This window comes from Columba livia, chromosome 13 (assembly GCF_036013475.1).
Source record: "Columba livia isolate bColLiv1 breed racing homer chromosome 13, bColLiv1.pat.W.v2, whole genome shotgun sequence".
Taxonomy (NCBI): domain Eukaryota; kingdom Metazoa; phylum Chordata; class Aves; order Columbiformes; family Columbidae; genus Columba; species Columba livia.
This window is the reverse complement of record NC_088614.1, coordinates 7,736,229-7,757,950: the sequence shown is the minus strand read 5'-3', so window position 1 is coordinate 7,757,950 and position 21,722 is coordinate 7,736,229. Positions and strand designations below refer to the sequence as shown.

Below are 21,722 nucleotides of genomic sequence, written 5' to 3'. Positions count from 1 at the left end.
TTTGCTTTTAATTAAGCTGATGACACACAGCTTGGCTAATTAGTATTCAGTAACCTAATTTCCCAATATAAGGACAGAAGCACACAGCCAATAACCAGATCAATTCGCATGCACCTATTTTTTTATGTGTGTGTATATTCCTGCCATGAGCGTTGATATAGACATATTGCCCCACAGATTAAAGCAAAATTTTCTGGATGTGCTAGTATTCTCAATTAGACCAAATAAACCCAAACTTCGCAGAAAAAGACCTCTTAATGCAGATGGGCCGGGCTTGTGTTCCCTCGCTGCGGATTTAGCGCAGGACGGAGGTGGTGTGGAAGTTCATCTGCTTTATTTTTATTATTAATATTTTTTTCTCCCATTTTTTCACGCGAGAACTTTTAGCGTGTTTCTCGCCGTTCCCAGCGGAGGCTCCGGCTGCCCCAGAAATGCCGGTGTGTCTCTCCCGGGATGGAGGAGGAGAGAAAAGGAGCCGCGGGTGCATCCCTGAGTTGTCTCCGAGCAAGAGGCAACGAGCTGTCAAACGCCGCCTTCCACCTTCTCCTTGGGAGAAAAATAATAACAATAGTAATAAGAAGATAAAAATAAAAATCACCTCAGGATTTCCTCCCTCCTCGTTTCATTATCCGTATTTTAAATATTTCTGCGCAGCCAAAGAGGGGGACCCGGGAGCCCTCGGAAGCCGCAGCCAAACCCCAAAAAGGCCCTTTCGAGATGAGGAATTTTTGCACGAAACGTATGAAGACTTGCAGCGGCCGGACCGGGCGCTCCGCGGCCTTTCCGCCCATTGCGGAGCGCTCCGCGGAGCCCGGCGGAAGCCACAGACTCCTCAGATATAATTAGGCGTGTTACACCGCGTGCTCGTTTATTTGCTGCTCATACAACCGTGAAGCCCATGTACAAATAACATACATGTTTTATTTGGGTTCGATTTTTTTTTTCTTTAGGGGACAAAACGTACACAAAAGGGCAAGGCGAAAAAAAATTAAACCAACAACGACAACACATAATTACAATTTTATACAGTGCAGAAAGAATTAAAATAGGTGTCACCGAACTGTACAAAGTCAGGGCGAAAAAAAATATAGAGGGGGAGGGAGGGGAATAATCCTTCATTATATATATATTTCTATAAAAACATATGGAGGATTGTCTTTACACAGAGACCATGATCGGTTTAAAATTTACAAAGGTTAACTAAAAAAAAAATCTATATGGCAAATATTGCCAACAGAGATTCACCGATTTAATACTGATCAGCTGAGACTACTCGTGTCTCGATTATTAGTAACAACAACAAGTAGAATAAATAACAGAATGAGCATGGCTGTCTCTTTTCAAAGTGCCTTATTCTCTCTGCATAGGGTCTGATCCTGCAGGCAAAAAACCCCAAAAAATAGGTAAAATAAAAAAAATCCCTCTGAGGGATTTTTTTTGCCCGTTGGGTATTGGCCGAAACGAAAAAAAAAAATAAAAAGTAAAAAACCAAAATATCTGAAAAAGGGTCTCGAAGTGAGACGGCACCGAAGGGGCTGGGGCGGGGGGATCCGGGCAGTGACTCCGCTGCTCCCCGCGGTGCAGCGCGGAGGGGCCGCGGGATGCGCTGGCTTTAAAGTCCGGTCCTTTCCAACGCCCTCAGCCCGATCCGACTCTGCGCCTGCCAGCCGGGATGGTGGCATCGCTCAATGCCAATTACAAACTGAATTAGTAATTTTCTTTTTTTTAAGAAGCATAATAACCTCATTTGTCAAACCCTTAACCCGAACTCGCAGTCGGGTTTTTTTTAGGGGGGAGGGAGGAGGGCTGTTTTTCGCTTTCCTCTCAACCCAACCCCAAGCGCAGAAGCAGAAGAAGGCAGAGACCGTCGGTGATTAAAGACCCGCGTTGGAGGTCGGGTCGGGCCGATGCTCAGCTCCGGTGCTCCTGTTTATCCCTCCTGAACAAAGCCAGTCTGCAGAGATCCCCCCCTTCCACGGAGAGGGTCCTGGAGGTGGGGGGCTTGATGGCCTGGTCAGGCCTCGCCCTCCCCAGGAGGTGTTTTCTTTCCGCCCCGTATCACATAACGCACGGCTTGATGTCCTGGTATGTCACTTGTTGGTGGTAATAGGAGCCGCTGCCCGCTGAATGCATGGAGGAGGAGGCCATGGCGTTGAAAGAGAAGACGAATTCCTTTCTGTCGCACATGCTCGGAGACTGGGAGTGATACCGCGGGATGCCTGAGGGATGGAGGGGGAGAAAGATTGTCAACCATCGGAATTATATTTAGTAGAGGAGATTGAGCACGAGGGGGAAAAGACGCCGTCTGGGACTAACAAAATTTTAAAAAGACAAAAAAGCCCACCAAACTTTTCGCAGCCCCCGGGTGTCAGCTCGAAATTGAGGGTATTTTTGCAAGCACACAAATACACGGGCAGTTCCGGGGCTCCGCGGGTGCGGACAGGTGCGGCGGAGGAAACCTCCGCAGGCCTGGGACGGTGCGGACCAAGGACGCTTCGAGGAAATGGGATTTACTTTGGGGTGGGTTTAGTTTTTTTCCCCCATTTTGCCCCCTTGAAGGCGCCGGGTGATTTTCCCATCTCCTCCTCCTGTGGGGAATGTCCGCGGGGTGCGGAGCGGGGACAACATATTCGTCCAGCGGGGCCGGTGGCAGAGACCGGGCAGAGAGGCCGAAAGCGAAACGCCACCGAAAGCCGGGCTGTTCCTGCCCTATCTGCCGCCACTTCGGGATAAAAAAACGCCCTGTAAATTTGGGGTGCTCTGGGGAGAAGCTCCCGGCCGGGGCCCCCGCTCCCCGCCGCTGTTAATTTGGGTGTTAATTCGGAGCGTTTCCGTTAAGGCCGCGGGAAGGCCCGGTGGCTCCTCGGGACGGATTTTTGCTGTTTTCCAGCGGATCTGGGTGCGCTCACCCCGAGCGGGGACCGATCCGGGTGCCCGCAGGCGGGCGCTGCCCCTGGCCCGGTGCTGTGCCCGGGCTTGGCCACTTCGTACTGGCCCACTTGATGTTTTTTTCCCCGCTTTGCTTCGTGTTTCTGACCCGCTAATACTCTTTTTCACACCCATTTCTGCCAGGCGCTTCCCACTCCCCCGAAGGCCCGAGATAATGTGTAGGGACGCCCAAAACTTGCCCCTTCACTCGACCATGGCTCTCAAGACTCCCCCGTGCCCCAAAAGGCCATTCCCAACCCCGAGATGAATTCGGGCCGCAGGGTGAAGCCCAGCGCTGGTCCCGTCCCTCCCAAGGCCTCTTCCCGGACAAAACACAGTCTTCCCCCCTTCCCCGGGAGCGAGGGCAGATCCAGCCCCGGCACCTCCATCCTGGGGCCGGGGCGAGGCCGGGCCGGGGCTGCGGGGAACGGGGGGCCCGGGCCACCGACTTCCGCATGGGCGGAGGAGCGGAGGGAGGCGATGGGCCTGGGAAACACAACCCCGAGAGGAGCTGATAGCGGGAGCGGGGAGGATGGTGGACACGTCGGTGGAGAAATCCCCCATTTTTCTCCCTCCACAGGCCTCTAGGTCTCGATGGAGGCGGAAGACCCCCTCGGGCTCATCCCCGACGTTGCATTCCCGCAGCTCCCCGCCTGCCTTTGCCCATCGGTTCTAGGCCTGGGGCGGCAGAGCAGCCTCCCGGGGGAGCGGAGCTTTGGCCCGGCGGTGCCCAGTCCCGTAGTGCGAGTCCCACATCGGGGCGAGCCCCGACGGCTGCCCGGTTACCCCTGGGAAGGGAAGGCGAGGAGCAGGGGGGACGACAGTCTCCTCCCCAGCATTAACACTGTCCACGAAGCTCGGAATCCACGCGTGACTGCGGATCGCTCCCGTACCACCGGTATCCCCCGGGTCTCTCCCATGCGTGTCCCCGCCTTACCTTGCAACTCGGCGGTATTGTGGCTGTTCTGGTGCAAGTAGGACTGGTCGAGGGAGTGCGTGGAAAGGCTGGAGGAGAGCGGGTTTGCCGTGGGGTTGCAGGGCGAGAGGGGTTGCTGCTTGATGTAGGATGTGCCGGTGTTCAGGGCCGCCGAGGCGGACGGTGCCCACGCTGAGGCCGAGCTGGAATAAACCGAGTGGGGTTCCATCACTCCCCCGCCGGCGAGCAGCGGGGAGGCGGGCACGGAGCTCTCGTGGTGCGGGTAATCCCCCGCCGAGGAGCCGGTACAGCTGCCCATGTAGGAGTGCCCACCGTTAGCGGGCAGGTGGGGCACGGAGTGTCCGGCGAGGCCCATCCCCTCCACGTTGCTGGACAAATGCCCGTTCATCATCCCCAAGCCCCCTTCGAGGGAAAGGCTGTTGGGGGGGCAGGACAGCCCACCGGCCGAGCCCTGGAAGCCGTAGCTCTCGGGGAGGTGGTTGAAGCTGAGCCCGTTCATCATGCTGTACATGGGCTTCAGCGCCTGGCATTTCCTCCTAAAACCGCGGGGTCGGCGGCGAAACGAGCCCTCCTCGAACATGAACTCGCTGGCCGGGTCGATGGTCCAGTAGTGGCCCTTGCCCGGGCGTCCGAGCCCCTTGGGCAGCTTGATAAAGCATTCGTTGAGCGAGAGGTTGTGGCGCACCGAGTTTTTCCAGCCCTGGTAGGAGCCTCGGAAGAAAGGGAAGCGGCTCTGTAAGAACTGGTAGATCTCGCTGAGGGTCAGGCGTTTGGAGGGTGAGCTCTGGATGGCCATGACGATGAGGGCGATGTAGGAATAAGGCGGTTTCTCCGGCCGCCGGATCCCCGCGTTGGTTTTCTTCGCCTTGGGACCGCCGCTGCCCGGGTTGCCGCCGCTGCCCGGAGCGCTGCCGGTCGCCCCGCCGGGCGCCGCGGAGGCGGTGTCCATGGCCGAGCTCTGCGGCTGCTTCTCGGCCACGGAGGACATGGGGCCGTAGCTGCTCTGCACCGGAGGAGGAGGGGGCTGAGAGGACAGAGCTTGCTGCGCTTCTGCAGTCATCTACGGCCAGGTCCGCGGCGGCCAGCCCCGGCCCTCCTCCGCCACCCTCCCCTACGCGCCCCCCCAAAAAAAGGCCACGCTGCTGGGGGCTCCGCCACCACTCACTCCCCCACCCCCGGCCTCCTCCCGGCCCGCCGGCGGGGTTTCTTTCCACCGGGAGACTTCACTCCTCCGTGGATAAACAAATGGAAGCGACGACACGACACCCCCCCCCCCCTCCTCCTCTCCCTCCTCCTCTCACTTTATCCCTAAATCCGAGCACGGCTGCAGAAGGCGAGCGAGAGGCGGAGGGTCGGGGGGGCCGCAGGGAGGCGGGATGGGGGGGCGGGTGGAAGCGATCGGAGCTCTGCTGCTGCGAGAAAAGAAGCCGGTGGCAGACGCCTCCGCCTGCCCCGCTGTCCCTCGGCGGGCCGGGCTCCCGGGGCCGCCGCCGTCCCCCCCTCGCCCCGGCTCTAGCTGGGCCGGTGCTGCGTGGAGCTGCTTCCCATTGCGGTGGCTGTCAAGTCTGTTCCCGGCCCCGCCGCTCGCCTTTTACTTTATCTCTTGCGGCGGCGTCTGCTGCTTCTTGACAGACGTAAGAGCGGAGAGGAGATCCCCGCCCCGACCCGCTCCCCCACGCCCTCCCGGTCGGCCCCCTCCGCCGTCCTGTCCCGGCCCCCCTCCGCTCCCCGCTCCCAGCTGGTGGGCAGTTTTTAAAGAGCCATTTCCACGCCACTCTACCCGACCCGGGGGTTCCGCGACGCATCCCTGCCCACCCCGGGTGTGCCGCATGTATGGGAGGGGGGGAAGTGGGGCGGGTTGTGCCACGCGTGTCCGCGGCGCTTGCGTGGGGTGGTGTCATCTTCTCCCTCCTCCCCCCCCCCCCCCATTCCGTTCTGCCCTCCTCCCCTCTGCTGGAAATCACGGGGGAGGGTGGGAAGCGCCCCACGCGGGCCGTGGAAGGGGCCGAGGCGCGGCAGATCGGGCCTGCCGGGCAGCGCGGAGCTTCCGCGGGCGGCGGAGGCGCTGCTGAACCGCGGCCTCCGCGCAGCGCGGAGCTTCACCCACTTTAAACCCCCTCTTCGTGCGCTCTTTTAAGCCCGGCGGGCCCGGGCAGGATGTTTATACTGCGCAATGTAAACACGGGATCGGGGGTGCTTTAATAAAAAGAAATCGGCGAAAACTTTTGCTGCCTCTCGAAATGCCCTTTTCTGCCTCCGCCGTCGGTCCGGGCTTCCGACCCCCCGGCTGCTCCGAGGCTGCTTTAGGGATAAGGGTGTGTTATATATATTTTTTTTCTTTTTTTTTTTTTTTGGGGGGGGGTTGTATAAATCTGTGCTGAACGTTTGCAGTGAAATGCCAGGAGCCTGATGCTCCGCTCCGGCGGATGCCACGGGCACACACAAGGGGTGGGGGGACGCAGAATAGGAAGGAAGGAGGTCAGAGACCCCCTTTTCTCTCCCACTCCCCAAAGAAAAAAACCTTTCGAGCATCGCTCCACCAGGAGACCTGTCACTCACTCATCAGGGTAAGTCGCTTGAAAACTTTTGTCACATTCTTGCGGATCCCTCGTGAAAACCTGCGCTGCCAGGGGGTGGGAGCTGGGGTTGCAGGAGCCTGGGCTTCCAGGGCTGCTGGCTGGGAGCGGAGCAGATGTGCTGGCTGCTGCAGCGTGCTCGCTTTCAAGATTGGGAAAAGGAAGAGAGAAAGGAAAGGGAAAAAAAAAATAAAAAGAAGAAAAAAACTTCCCCAACTTGCAGGCCGCACCGCAGTGCTGTGGGTCTGTCCCTCTGCACAGAGAGAGAGACACCCCCTCCCCCCCCAGGCCCCCATCTTCCATATTGGCTTTTAAAGTTTTTAATGATAATTTAATACCTTTTAAAATAGAGATACCGATCGGGTTCCCAAACGCTCCCCGCGTTATTCGCGAGCAGTTGTGAGCAGCCTCCGGGGCGCCTGTCACATTTGTGATACAACCAAGAGAGATTTCACATCAGGGGCTTTTCTTCTTTCTTTTTTTTTTTTTTTTTTTTTTACTTTCCCTGCCGTCTCTCCTTCCCCTTCCATCGTCTGCCCCCTTTCCGAAAAATAAATCCTCTCGTAGAAAACACCGGCCCTCCTGTTCCCGGAGGGAAAGCGGGAAGCGGGAGCTTCGGGGGCAGGCAGGGAGAGCCCTGGGCAAACCCCAGGCTGGGGACAGGTACCCGGGGAGGGGATGGGAGCAGTGAACAGTTATTTTTGGAGCTTTTCCCTTCAGGAGGAGGAGAAGGGGCCGCTCCGGCTGCCCGGGGAGGCGGCGGACGCTCTTTCCTCCCGTCCGGGGCGACCGGGAGCGGCTGCTTGGGAAGGGGGAAAAACCAGCCCCAAAATCAATTTTTCGGGAAGCGATCACCTTCTCCGGGTGCTTACAGCCCCGGGACGGTTGGTGCAGAATGAACCATTCTCGCGTCTCGCTGCATTTATTTTTATTTTTGCGGGGGAACCGCATCGCTGACTCTGAGCTTTGCTCCGCATCGAGTGTCCCCACCTGGGGCCGCAAAAAAGTTGGTTTTCTTTACACCGCTCTGCGACTGAATCTCCCCCACCTGCCCAGAAAACACGAGGGAACTGAGCTCGAAAAGCAACACAAAGAGCTCGTGTAAAACTCACGCTCAAAACAGTCACACCAGCAGCGTTTCCACTAGGAAATAAATATATATCCCAGAAAAAAAACCCAATAACAACAACAAAGAACCCACAAAACTTCCAAAAATCAAACCATTCCCCTTAAAATAATATCAGTGTCTCCACGAACACCCTTTCTCCCTCTAGCAGTATCTTTTCTGGGTGTGAAGATTTGTTTTCTGATGTATTTATTGCAAACAGCGAATGCTAAAAATGGAAATAAATCGCCCCGAGTTTTATAGGCCTCTCCGTGGGAAGAGCAGAAACATTGGAAGGTTTTAAACCGATAATTGGGGAAATAAGAGTTTTGGGGAGGAAAAGCCGAGTCTGATGTACGAGGGGGATGACGGTGTCCGGGGCTGGAGGGACCGTGCTGGCCTTGGAGGGATGGAGGGGAGAAAAACACGGACAGGGGTTGGTGGTGACGCTTTATTGCTAATAAAAGCTCCGCACAGGTCCCAGAAGCACTTTCAGATTCAAGATGGGCCTCGGATGAATGTTTGGCGGGGAGAGGACGGGAAAATTTCTGGGTTGAAGAGGAAAATTTGCCCCCGCGGATGATCGGGCCTCTCTTTTGCTTTTGTTTGCTGATGGTTTGTGTGTTTTTAATCAGGTTTACCCACAGCCTCTGATGGGGGATAGATACAGGGAAGATGAAAAAGTACATAAGAAAGAAAAAAAAAATCTAGAGCAATTAGCCCTGCTAATCCCGGCACCGTTCGAGGCCCGTTTTGCTGTCCCAGCCCCGCATATTCCCCGCGAACACCCCCGGCCCCGCTGCACTTCCCAACCGGCTCCTTCCCAAACCCTCTCCCCTTCCCTCCCCCGCCCCGAAACTCGGCAGTGTTTTGTGTAAAAACAGGCAAGTCCGAGCATTCTTCCTTTTTCCTGCGCCGAAGGTATTTTTACTAGCTAATTGCTTAAGTGAAGTCAACTTTGCAACCAGGCCGGGTGTAATCCGAGTATGGAAATGTATATAGGTGGTATTGTTATAGGCGGGCTGGGTGCTGCTCGGAGAGGGGCCGGGGTGTTCCTGCTAGCCCGGACCACCCAGGGCGAGGGGAGTGACCGCCTCATGTCCCACTCCCCGCTGCCCCTGCTTTGCATTAACACCACCCGCAGGACACCCCTTCCCCCCCCCCTTTTCCTCAGCACCGGCCCTTTTCCCTCTGCTGTTTAATTTTTTTAAATTTCTTTTTCAGTCGTGGCCATCCCCGTGGCCGCTGGCCCCAAATCCGCGGCAAATTGGTCCCTAAACGTTTATTTAAGACCGAAGGGGGTGCGTTGTAAACGAGGGGCTCAAGGCTGGGGATAAGGAGCGAGGACCTGAGGTCGAGGGAAAGGTGGTATTCGGGGGGACACACGCACCCCCTCCAACCATTTTAGCGGGTCCATCACACGGCAAAGCTTTGCCTCACGCGTGTGCGTGTATCTGGTTGTGGACGGGGCCCTTTCTCGGTTGCACCCAGAGTCCGGCCCCTCGCATCCTCGGGACTCAATGCGGGCACAGCCCGGTCTTCAGGACCAAGCGGGACCCGGAGGAGGTTTTGGGAAGGAAAAAGCCGAAATTGCGAGTGGGGGCGAAGCGGAGCGCCTAAGGCGGCTGCGGACTGCCTGGCAGCCGCTGCGTCTCAGGCAGAAGTTCAGGCTTTGGTCAGAAAAAACAATAAAAAAATCTTACACTTCCCCCGTTTCGTCTTCCTTTTCACCCCTCTGCCAGTTACGACCCGCTCCCCCCCCGCCAAGCCCACATTTTCCATGACGTCCTTCGATGAAATATTGCAGCACAGGAATTTACAGCCCGCTTCAGCACAGAATTTTTTAGTTTTCTGGCAGGACCCAGTTCCCGCAATACAAATCGGTTCCAGCGATAACAAGCTCTGAGCGCTACCACTTAGACACAATCGCTTCCCACAGAGATCTTCAAAATATCTCCGGGTATTTATATCCATGCTCAGGGACGGATAGCTAGAATACTTTCCCGGAGAGATTATGCTTTTTGGCTGGCTGGGATTCAGAACCGAAGACCTGGGTACCGAGAGAAACAGCGGGGATGAGCTGGGACCTGGTTAGCGATGCTCCCGGCCACTCCTCAGCAAAAAAGTTCGCCCTTAAAAGCGACCCGAAGTGTAAATCCAGGTGTAAATCCAGGCTGGCATTGCAGAGACATTCCTACTTTCTCTGACAAATCTTCTGCCCTGGGGGAGCTCTTCTAGCGACGAGTCCCGGTGCTGGGAATGTCCCCAAACCAAACAGGACCCTCGGGAAGGGATGCCCCCCTCTACCTGCTCCTTGGCAGAGCAGACAAAATGGGGAACCAGTTCCAGGTTTCTTAGCCCAAAACCGCGGCGGCTTAGTGGTAAAACGGGGACAGCGGAGAAACGTTGCGATCCACTCCGCTATTGGGGTCGGAATCGCCTCCAACTCCCGATATTATGAGAGAAAAGTCGGGCCGGGCCGGGAACTCCCCACCAAATGGGGAGGACAAGGGGCTTCCCCAGGGCTCAGCCTTGTTTCCAAGCTTATTGAATTATTTTCGTTGCTTTCACCCCAGCTTTAAACCCAAACCAAGTCTAAATCGCACTGGTGAGCCGGTGCTGGCGGAGGGGGGACATTTTTAGCGTCAGGCGGGTGAGCACCATCGGTCCCTCGTTTCGGGGTATCACACAAAATTCGTCTGCACGAAGAATTGAGAGAAGTTACAACGGAATAGCACAAATCAAGGAGGAAAGAATTATTTTATTGCGCGGGTACTGAAAGCCGCGGGGACGGTTTATTGTCGGGCTAAGTAACAGTGAAGCTGGCGGCCCCGTCTATGCTGAAATATAGAGAAATTAAGAAAACAAACCCGACGGGTTTTGAGAGGTATCGACCTCCCTGTGCTGCCCCTCGGTGCGCACTCCCTGGGGACAGCAGAGCCTGGTCCCCTGCTCTGGGGGTGCGGGTTCCTAAGTGAAAAACACGGGGGAAACCGGGGGGCCCGGATCGGTCCCCGGTGCTGCGGGTCCGGGTGCACTCCTGGGGGGAGAAAGATCCGTGTGCATCGTGATCCTTCCCGGGACCACCGAGGTAGGAAGCACCAAAATCCGGGCGCTCTCCAGGGTAAATATCCTTGGGGTCCCAGCATCGGGGTCCCTCAACAGCCACCACCCCTTGTCACCTGTCTATCGGGGAGAGGGGGTTGTGGAAGCAGAACCATCCACGCAGGACGCGGCTGTCGCCCGTGGGGAGGGATGAGACAAAAATAACGGCTGCCAGCGGAGCTCTGCTGAGGGCAGAGCGAGGACAGCCTGGCACCAACTCCGGGTGGGGACAGCGACCTGCCGGGAGGTACTGACCTCCTCAGGTACCTGGAAAGCCCCCGGCGTACGAGAGAGTCCCTGGTGCAGCAGAGGGGCTTTGTCCCTCTGGTCTCTGCACACGGAGCTGGCACATTGTCTTGGAACCAACCAGGCCACCCCCGCTCTTTTGCAAAAGCGACTTTTGCTGGAGGGAGCCCCAGAGCATCTCTGTGGTGGGATAAACACCCGTGGGCCGTTTTTCTGGGTTCTTTGCTGCAGGGAGGGGGACTGGGCTGCAGAGCGGCCTGGCAGCCCCCAGGCAAAGGGACATCGCACGGCAGGAGGGGAACGGGGGGCTGCACTGGCCAAGGCCCAGGTCTGAGAGGCTGCAGCTGCCTTTGGCTGCCCGTCCCAGGGACACCCCTTGTCTGGACTCAGGTCACCCCGCACAGCCAGGGCAACCTCCTGATTTTTTAGACCTTATTTCTGTAATAAATCCCCCATTTAAACTCCCTTCCCCACTTTCCCCTACTCAAAGGTGGAGTTTTGGGACTCGTGTTCACAAACAACGTGAAAAATCCCCGCTGTAAATAACTGCCATTCTCCTCTCCCTGCTCCCCTCTTTGCAGAGAACCAGGGAGGGCTTTCCTTGGAAGCTCTCCCCGCAAAAACTATTTTTTAGCATTATTATTAGCATTATTATTATTATTATTTTTAAATTACTAAATTCCCAGCTAATGATGTATCACTTAATTGGTGGGCTCTGACAGCCCTGCAGTGCACCAGCGGGCTCTGGAGCCACATTACGGGGTGCTGCAGATTCGAACCCCCCTTTGCTTCGCAGTAACCAGCGCAGAGACTTAAAAGACACAAAAAAATTCTGTTATTCATCTTTCCTGTCTCCTTAGTAAAACAGAAAAGCGCATCGTAAAATGAGCCGTTTTGCACAGCCCGTCCCTAGCTAAATATTATAAGCGTTTTTGGGTTTTTTTGTTTGTTTTTTTTTTTTTGGGGGGGGTGTGCTTTAAAAATGTGTTGCAGGGAATAACATTCTCTGTTGGCATTCCCGGGAAAGATGCTCAGTGGATACTTGAACTGCTGAGCCCCAGGTGCGAAGGCTTTCCGTTCCGCAGCACTGGCTATTATGCCCCGAAATTAACCGATTTCTGCAGCAAAGCTCTTTGTGAGAATCAAGCAGATAACGGGAGCGGGTCCATCCATCTGCCCGCATCTGGGTTTTTTTGGGAATGAGATGCGTGTGTGTGAAAGTCGAGGAGGAAAAGGGAAGAAACCTGTAAAAAAAGCCACCAAACCTGGCGCAAAACTCACTACACATTCGAATAACGAACGAGTCCAGAAATGGTTTTGCTTTTCCTGTTCTCAGAATCTCTCGCTGAATTAAAAAACCGCACCAGCATAGTTTGCAGAGCACTCTCAGCTCCGCGCTCTTAATCTCCCTTAAATCCCACTTTTACGAACATACAAAATAGTTTTGAATCTAACCCCTTTGCAATCGGTGGATGAGGGAATTTCTGCCTGGTCGCCAAGGCATTGGAAAAAAAAATCCCTCTCTTGGGCAGATTTTACGGGCTACCTGGGGGCAAAGATGCTGCCCGAGGGCTTAGGTTGCAGCATAATTATTTTTCTTATGGGATTATTCGTTTCTCCTTTGCGAACGATCGAATTTGAATGCTGCACTGAAATCACTACGGGCTCAAGGAGTTTTCTCCCCTCGCAGGGGTTTTTCCCCCCCCAAAGGAGACGGGACCGGGGGAGTAGAGAGAAACTGTCCTGGAGGGTAGAGAAGGAAGCAGAGGGAGGAAAAAGAAAGACAGCAGACAGAACGACATACAGAACTATGTACATACCTGCGTAAAGAAAGAAAAAAAGGAAGGAGAAAGAGACAAAGAATGAGAACTAGAAAGACAGAGCACGAAAAAGAAACAAATAGAAAGGAAAAAGCAAAAGAGAAATTGAGACTGGGAAATTAAGAAGAGAGTGAGAAAGGGTGAAAGAAACAGAGAAACAGGAAAATGGTGAAGAAAAAAGAGGGAAACAAAAAATAAGAAAGACATAAAGATAAAAATAGAAAAAGAAAAAAGAGAGAAAGAGGAAAAGCAGGGAAAAAAAGAAAAGGGAAAAAAGGGGAGAGAAAAAGACAAAGAAATAAGGGAGAAAGGAGGAGACAGGAGAAGGAGACAGCAAAAGAGAAAGAAAGGTTAAAAGAAAGAAAGAGAGAAAGAGAAAGGGGAAAAGGAAGAAAGAGAAAAAAGAAAAAGAAAAGAGAAAAGGAAAGAAGGAAAGAAAGAAAGAAAGAAAGAAAGGAAGAAGGACAGAGAGAGTGAAAGAAGTAAAGAGAGAAATAGAAGGAAGAGAGAAAAAGAGAGAAAGGTAGAGAGAAAACAAGAAAAAGAAATAAGAGAAAAAGTTGAGAAGAGAAATATTAAACAAGTAAAATAAAAGAAAGAAAAGACAAAGGCAGAAAAGGGGAGAATGAGAGAGAGAAAACATGAAAGAAAACAAAAACAGAAAGACAAAACCAAATTAAAACAAACCAAACCAACCAAACAAACAAACAAAAAAACCAACAACAAGCAAGAAAGCAAGTACGAAAAGCAAAACCCATAACAAGACATAGAAGATAAAATTGTTTCCCTGGAACACGGGCTGCGGCCGCCCCGGTACCTGCCGCCCGCTCCCTGAACCGCGGCCCTGGACCCGCCAAGCTGGGAGAAGAAAAACAAACTCCCCGGGTTTAGGTTTGGGGGATTTGGGTAGAGGTTTTATTGTTTCCCTAATCTTTTCCCTGAGAGGGGAATTAGCGGTGGGTATCTTGCAAACTCCCGGGGCAGGGACACGAACGAGAACTCGGGTTTAACATCGATTTTTCTCGTAGGTTTTCCACGCAGCTCCTCCCCCGCGGTTCCCCGGGATGCGCGGCCGTTCCGCGCCCGTTAAACCCGGCTTAACCCCCGCGCCGCGACGGGATCCGCATTTGCTTCACTGGCTTAGTAGGTGGCCGTGTGTATTTTTGTTGAAGTAGTGTTTATGTTAATGAAAAAGGCTGAGATTACAAACAGACCACTGAATGCCCGGGATATTGCTGCCGGATTGGTCTAAACTGTGTACTTCAAACCTAATCAATTTTTGGAAGCGAAAAAATGCTTTTTTTTTTTTTTTAAACTAATTATTTTTAGCAGAAAGGCACTTGGGATTTTTGGGGACCACCGTGCTGCCCTGTCTCCCCGGTGTCTGGGTTGCATTTCCCGGTGTTGCGGGCAGGGATGGAAGAGCGTTGCGGGGAAAAGCATCTTCAGTAATTACCCATAAAAATCAACGAAAACGAGCCCCGGGCTCCTGGAGGCGGGCAGGGGAAGGAGGGTTCAGCTCGACCTCCCCGAGCCTCCCCGGACCCCGCAGGGGAGTTTCCGTGTCCCCGTGGCAAACGGGTGCGTGTCCCCCAAAACCTCAGCTGCATGGGGGAACCGCAGGCGCGGTGGGGATACGATGTGCTCAGGGGGGTTTTGCCGGGTGGGATTAGGCGGAATCTGAAATCTGCTCAAAAAAGCCCGGTGATTTACCCATTTAAGATGGTACCAACAACAACAAAAAAAATCCAGTCCTTATAAATGCTAACTAAACAGGAATTAATCAATCGATTTACACAAAAACAGAAATAGCGAAGTTTTTTTGGAGGGGAGCAGCAATCATCACCCTGTTACTTTGATTTCAGTGTCTGGCTTTGGGGTCGATCTCATTCTGGTTTTCTTAACAAAAATTAATCTCTACAAAATTATTCCTGCCTGCCCCCCCTCCCAACTCCCTCTATCCCCGTGTTCATTTGCATACTTGAACTATTGATAGTGATAGTTTAAAAAATTAGATTTTTACAGACTTTTCCCCCACTTAATAGTTTTCCAGCATGGAGGGATCAACTTTGGGTCCCAGCAAGTGGATTTTTCCCCCCACCAGGAGCTCTGTGAGCAAACGTGCGCACAGCGTTTGGCATCTTGCTCCTTTTCAACACTTTCCTTTTGTGGGCAAAAGCTCTCAACAGAGCAGCCTCTCCGGCAGAACCAGGCAGACCTGGAGGATTTGTACGTTCAGATTGTTTTACTACTGTTATGATTCCTCATTGAGTAAAGCTCAAAGAAAATTGGAGTGTGAACAAGTCGCCGTTTGAAGGGGATGTGAACAAAATTTGGGGTGAGCGGAACTTCAGCAGGGAAGGGATTCAAAAAAACAAGGGGAAAAAAGGGAAAATGAGGAAATCCTACCCAAAGTTTTCCCTACCCAAAGTTTCCCACATTACCATGGCTGTGCTGCACTAGAGCAGCAGGGGGAATTTCTCCCAGGTTTGTGGGGGCAAAGGAGTGCTCTGAAAATAACTTTTTCCCTCTTAAAATATCATCAGGTGGTCAAACCATGTCCCTGTGGAAAGGGGAGATTTCCAGCATGGGGCTTAGCATGACCACAAAGGAGTTTCTTTGTTCTCTTTTCGCACCTGGAATTAGCCTTCATTCCATTATGTTATTATTATTTTTTTTTTCATCTTACTTCTTTCCTTTTTGGGGTGGGGAGGAGAGGGGAGAAACATCGTCTTTTTTGCAGTGACATTAAGTGACTTAGTAGGTCAGGGCAAAAAAAATCCCAAAGCCAGTAGAGCAGATGCCTTTGGAGTAAATGTCACCAAATTAAGCCTGTGCTGTTGAAGACAGGTAGGCTCTGCAGAGGTGCCGGGAATAGGGGGCAGACAGGTTGGGGGGGCCCAGTGTTCCCCCAAAACACACAACCCCTGGCTGGTACCTGCCTTGGAGCAAGGACAGCCCTTGCGCTGGTCACAGCGGGCAGCCCCTGCATGGGGACCAGGTAAAGGATGGGCACAAAGGGCTGTCCCCTACCCCAACACAGACGCGTGCACACACGTGTACACACACCCACAGACATCCCCCCACTCCTCGAACCCCCACATCCGACTGTGGTGCTCTCTAGAAGCACTAATGATGCCGCAAGCCGGCTATGCGGTGTGAGGCAAAAGCAGATGAAAGTGATGTCACATTAATGTCAGCTCACAACTCGAGCCCACACAGCCTTGATTGCTCTTATTAATCTTGCCAATTTGTCTGTCAGCACTTGGCTAATCCTTAAATAGCCTCCCAACAGGTGCTTTATGCTTCCGCCACATCCCTGCTCTCTGGCACCCCCAGGGAGCCCCACTCGCCCTCCCCGGTGACACCGGCTTTCTCCTGTCCATCTGGGACCGGCTCTTTTCCCCTGGGCGGGCTGGAGGGGAGAAAGGCGACTTTGCAGATGTTGTTTAGTCTGTCCAAAGAGGGGTTGGAGTTTTGGGCTTCCCAAAAAGAAGTGATGACCGAGGGGGGAGAGGAGACGCTGGAGAAAGCGGGGTGGGTGGTAGAGGGGGATTACCTGGTGGTAACAGGGGGGTGATCCCCATATCACAGTCAGAAAACATATTTACAGCACATATTTTCTATCGCATGATATCAAGCCGCCTTGTTTTTACTTGTAGTGGGTTTGGTGGGTTTATTGAGAGAGAGAGAGAAGATTAAAACAAAAGGTCTGAACTGAAGATGCAGTGGCCAAGCCACAGTGCACCCTGGGCAGTTGTATCTTGCAGTTAAGCTGAGGGTTGATTATTTGCATTACTACAGTATCAGAAAATCCACGGACTTATTATAGCATATATTTAGCCATAAAGTACCAGCCATGTGTTGAGTAGAAGACTAGAATTATTGTGTCACAAGGCTTAATCTTCCTAACATCATTATTTAGCACAGTAGTCTTAATCACAAAACATGGATTTTGTGTTTAAGACTATTAATTGCTAAACCCAATTAACTGCTAAACCCTATTACCGCTAAAGCAGAATCCAGGCTGCTTTCCTCTCTCTGCATTAAGAGAAAAAAACCCCATGTTTTATTTCTATTTGGCAACTGTGCTGCATTAAATGGTTCGCACACAGATTACAAGCTCTGTGCATTGCAATGATCTCCTCCTGTGATTCATCTGGGAGATGCTCTGGTTTGAAGGAAAAGCTGCCAAACCTGCCTTTGGTGGAGCAGGCTCCTATTTTATATCCAAAGTTGGCTCAGGCTATTTCCAACCCTGCGCTCAGCACAGCAGGAAGGAAGAACTTTCAGGACCCTCTTCAACCATTTCTCTGAGAGCCTGCTCCAAAGCAGTCCAAGTCACCAAGGGAAGTATCTCCACTAATTGAGCTCCACGCTGTTCATCATTAACCCTTGGGTGCTACAGAGCAGGTTCTAAAGGCTCTCTAAAAATACCATCCACAACTGCAAGCTGTTTCACTCCATCCTGACCTGGATTTATTATCAGGAGACAGATAGATTTTTTTTCTTTCTCCCCAAGCCATTTATTTCATCCAATAAGACTATCCATCACAACACGCTGGAACCGACCTACGATCCGGGGATATTCTTAGATACGCAGCATGTCAGGAAACGGCTAGCAGCCCTGCGTGATGCAAATATTTGGACGACCGAGAGGTAGGAAGGATTGTCCAAATGTTTACTAAAGGCTGTTGATAGCCTAAGGATTTATAACTGGTGTATAATGTCTGCCCCCACACAGCTCCTCTAGCAGGTGCATCCAGTTTCAACATGACACATGGTATGTGTGTGCTCTGGGAAAGTGAACGCAGGAGAAAGCCTATTTCACAGGTCTCAGGCTCCCTTTTCCCAGCTTTGTTAAGCTGTTTACTGGTTTGGAGCCCACGGAGCAGCAATACAGGAGCCCAGGATCCACTCCAATGATGCGCACCCTTGATAGCAATTCAAACCATTCCTAACACTTAGAAAGAAAACACAAACATCGAGCATGTTTAGTTGGAATTTCTTAAGTGAAACCAATGCTCTGAATTATTTAGACCCATCAAAATATTCCGTGTCACACTGTTTTGGTGCCGTGGTGAAGGAAATTCATGACATTGTTCTAGCTATTGTTCTTGGCATTTTGCTTCCTAATTTCCACCACCCGGATTTGATCTCTTCTGTCTCACAGCCTTAATTGTTACTACAGTCATGTCAGAAGTGTTAACAGATCAGTTTTAACCATTTCTGGTGTTCAAATAGCTGCAGCTTTACAGTGCTGGTGCAGACTCCACTGGAAATGCCCCACATCTATTGCCAAGTAGCATCTACCTCTGTCTTTCCAACCGAAAGATGGGTGTACATCCAATATAGGCCAAGCTGACTGACTAGAGCTGCAAATATATTCAAGGGAAGATTTAGTACCTTGCCCAAAGCCAGTTTGGATGCCTTGGTACCCCATGCTGTAACCTACTGTCCCAGTGTCACAGCCTCAGCAGGCATCTGCATGATCCAGAGAGACCTCAGAGGGCTCCAGCCCAGCCTTTTGCTCAAAGCAGGTCCATGGGGTCAGCCATGGCTTTGTTTGGCTGAACCCTGAAAATCTCCAAGGACAGAGCCCAAGAACTGTGAATATTGATAATCTAGGCAGCAGAAGAGCTGCCAGTGCACTTGTGTCCATCCAACCAGGTTGTCAAGCTCTGCTACCAAAGCAGCAGCTGTTTTGGCTGGAAGCATCCCTACTACCATGTCCTTGAGAAACAGTATCCTACGGAACAGGAGAAATCACTATAGAGTTGACTCACCCAAGTCTGGTAATCACCTTCCTCTCTACTATTTTGCAAGTTTTGACTATGCTGGGAACACGAACGCATGCATTTAACGTGCCACAGACACCCAGAAAACGTGCTTTTCTTAGTAACTAGCAGCAATTGTATCTGCTGCAGAGAAGCCTTTAATTCGTTACAGCCCCAGACTAGTAGAGTTTACCGACAGCTCCGATGGGGAATACAATGGGCCTATTGTTTCGCCAAGGGAAGATTTCTCAGTTACATGCTGTTGCGTAAACTGTATGTTTTCTATTTGTTACCTGATTCATTTCCATGAGCTTCCTCAGATAGGGTTAAGAACATCTGCTGTCCCACGCTGAAGCAACGAAAGAAACTGTCGCAGGCTGTGGACCAGATTATTAGTATTACCTCTCTTAGTTTGTTTAAAAAAACATAAGAAGAGAACTGGGTGTTCTTCTAGGGAGAAGTTGCGTAATAGAATATATGGGAAAAAAAGAAGTGCTCAAATTCCAAAGTCATCTGTTGTACCCAATGAAGTTTTTTTTATATATTCGAGGAATTCAGTCCTGGTTTTGATGTCACATTCTCAGTGTGACCTTAGATGTGGAGTCATAACTCAGACTAATCTGGACATCTCTCTGCTTGAACGTATTTCTCAACAATCACCCACCAGTGCTGGAAATGCCTTTCCTAGGCAAGGATCTTGAGCCATCATCTGAGTCCAACCCAGAAGGATGAAGGGAACAACCAGTCACATCTGGTAAAGTGGCTGGTTGGTAGCTCCAAGTTCTCACTGAGGATGGTAGCATCTGAACCAGGTGTCCCAGGGGCTGGCATTGCTCTGCCAGAGTGAATGTTTCTGCAGATGCATGTGCATTGTTGAAGCCCTGACCCTTCCCAAGCCCTGAAGTTTAAGCATCTCACACAAGCTCTTCTCACTCGACAGTGCTGCTGCTCTTTGTCTCGCCTTTGTTACTGAAGTCCAACCAGGAGAAGGTTTCAAAACCAGTAGAATTCGGCCCAGGGTTAACCAAGGCAGAAATAAATGAGCTCAGTCCCTGGTACATTCCAGAGCGTTTGGGCTTGTAGGCTGTGAGTGATGGCTTGTGGTCCAGACCAGCATGGCGTTTTTAGCTGTATATAATTACATGTTTTTCTAAAGAAAACCATTATTGGCAGATTGAAAGGTTTTCATTGCACAGGATTTTTCCTGCCTCATCTGCCAGGGAACATGCAGGATTCACTCAAGCTTCGCTTTGCTGGAGTAAATCACGGTGTGGGGCTGCCTTATCTCAACCACAGCAAGAGGAATGTTGCACTGTCCAGCCCTTGGGCCACCCACCCCTGATCCCAGGCATCAGCATCTGCTCCAGGCTCAAGCTTTGACCCTGAAAAGACATATTTTTGCAAGGTCAGGAGGTTGGATGGTAAAAGGGGAGTGGGGAATAACAATGAGACAGTTGGGGCTGGTTCTGCCGGGAGATTTCAGGGGGATGTTTACACTGGCCATTAAGTGCAGACTTGAGCCTGTTCTCTCCCGATTTGCCACCCATCTGTGTTGTGAGCATGTAATCGTGCATCAGGCACAGACATGGCTTTAAAGTCTTCTGAATGAGCATGGTCCATGCATATCCTGCACCTTTGGTCATGCAGTTTGGACCAAGAGGACCAAGGCAGGACTGGGTAGAGCGGCTAGTCCTGCTAGGCATCATCTTATTCTTGGTTCCTTCACAGGACAACAAAGATGCTTACAGCATGAGTTGCAACTGAGATGCTGTGTTATAGGCAAAGGGAAGTATAAATCAGAAAAAAAGCCATCCAGCAGTGGGGTACATAGGAGAAGGGGAGAAACAGCTCTGTCAGATGCAAGTGGATAGGTGTCCACCTCAACTGGATGGGGATACAGCTCTGTGTGGTCCTTTCATCCATCACAGAACATATCTTTTTGTGTCATGTTGTGAGGATTCACCACCTGCTAGCTTGTCAGCAGAAGGGATGACAGAAAATACCGTTGCACTGGATAGCTGGGGTCCATTTTGTACTCATTGATGAATCATTCCCCCTCATGCGGAAATGGTGTTCTTTGGAATCAGGTCAGAGAATTATTTCATGTGACGTTTTCCTGTGAAATTTCTGTTTGCGTTTGTCTGGAAGGGCCAACTAATTGTCTTAATCCAAGAAATAACAGTGAAATAGGTCACTGAACATGTTCTGACTGCCCATCAGGAACAGGGAGAGACTGTTTCTATGTCCATCACATCACTTTCCCAGAAGATATTTCAATACACACAGAAAGAGAGGGGGAAAAAAGAGAGTGCTCCAAGCCAAATTCTTATATTCTTAAACGGCTAAACTGAAAATGGGTTATTTATTTATTTATTTACTTATTTATTTATTTTTCCACAACTACTTGTGTATAAATCCTGAACAAAGGAGAAAAGGTAATTTCCTTTTCTCTAAGGTTTGATCTCAAGAGAGGAGATGAAGACAAATCGTTGCTCAGAGAAATAAGGATCCACTGTCCAGTATAGAGGGTTGCATGGTGAATTCTTCCTTAACTACTCATTAAAATAAGCTATCTCAACTCCTACAGAGACTTCTGAGTGACTCGTTTTCAGAAATGAAATACTAAGCCTGAAGTCTTGGGAGTCATCGCTGCCCGTCAGCTCCCCATGATCCTGTCCTCCCATTTCCCGCTGAACATCCTCGGGGTAGAGCCACCCACCACATCATCCCTGAATTCAATTCCTGTTCCAGCCCTCGCTTTCCTCCATAGCAGAGCATGGGACTCTCCATTCCTCTCCCTCCTTCCCTTTCTCACTGTGCAGCTGCTCGGCTCTGTGAGCGAAAGGTTCCCAGATGTGCTCGGAAGGGAATGGGCAGAGTCCTGAATTCCACTCTGTGCCGGGTGGACTCTTTGTATATTTTGTTTTAGGGAGGAAATACGTAGAGAGTCCTTGGAGAAAGGCTGGGGACCAGGCACGTCCCTGTGAGCACACAGGGCTAGGGGGTCCTGCAACTCATCTGCCCTTGGCTTGCCTTAGCCTGCAAGATAGATTGGCAGCTGATGGGCAGCTCTCGGCATCATCGGCAGCTGAAGTCCATCTGCAGCACATAACAGGTCCCTAAACCCTTTCCTGGAGATGGCTCAAGGGGACCAGACCCTTTGAGAAAATGGAGGTTTACTCAAAAGCCAGTGAAGGTTGCAACATCTAAACACCCACGTTTGGTATT

At 51.6% G+C, this 21,722-nt stretch overlaps 1 protein-coding gene and 1 long non-coding RNA gene across 3 annotated transcripts in view; one reads left to right on the top strand and one right to left on the bottom strand.

The window, feature by feature from the left end:
* Positions 1-845: 845 nt before the first annotated feature.
* Positions 846-5,065, bottom strand: FOXF1 (forkhead box F1). Its single transcript, XM_005504866.3, has 2 exons — positions 3,866-5,065; positions 846-2,219 (listed from the first exon to the last, which is right to left on the bottom strand). The coding sequence occupies exons 1-2, from the start codon at positions 4,923-4,925 to the stop codon at positions 2,059-2,061; spliced, it is 1,221 nt and encodes a 406-aa protein (XP_005504923.2). The 5' UTR covers positions 4,926-5,065; the 3' UTR covers positions 846-2,058.
* Positions 5,066-6,054: 989 nt separating this feature from the next.
* LOC135575347 (uncharacterized) overlaps positions 6,055-21,722 on the top strand; it is a 34,953-nt gene continuing 19,285 nt past the window's right edge. Inside the window, exon 1 of one of the 2 annotated variants that reach the window (XR_010465928.1) lies at positions 6,055-6,432. This is a non-coding gene — a long non-coding RNA (uncharacterized LOC135575347). The remainder of the gene's footprint in view (positions 6,433-21,722) is intronic. The other variant, XR_010465927.1, reaches the window with a different exon arrangement.

Bases quoted from the DNA above. Each gene is read 5' to 3' on its own strand.
- FOXF1 (XM_005504866.3), bottom strand. From the start codon at position 4,925: ATGACTGCAGAAGCGCAGCAAGCTCTGTCCTCTCAGCCCCCTCCTCCT. The intron at 2,220-3,865 runs GTAAGGCGGGGA...TCCATCCCTCAG, and splicing joins CAATACCGCCGAGTTGCAAG to GCATCCCGCGGTATCACTCC.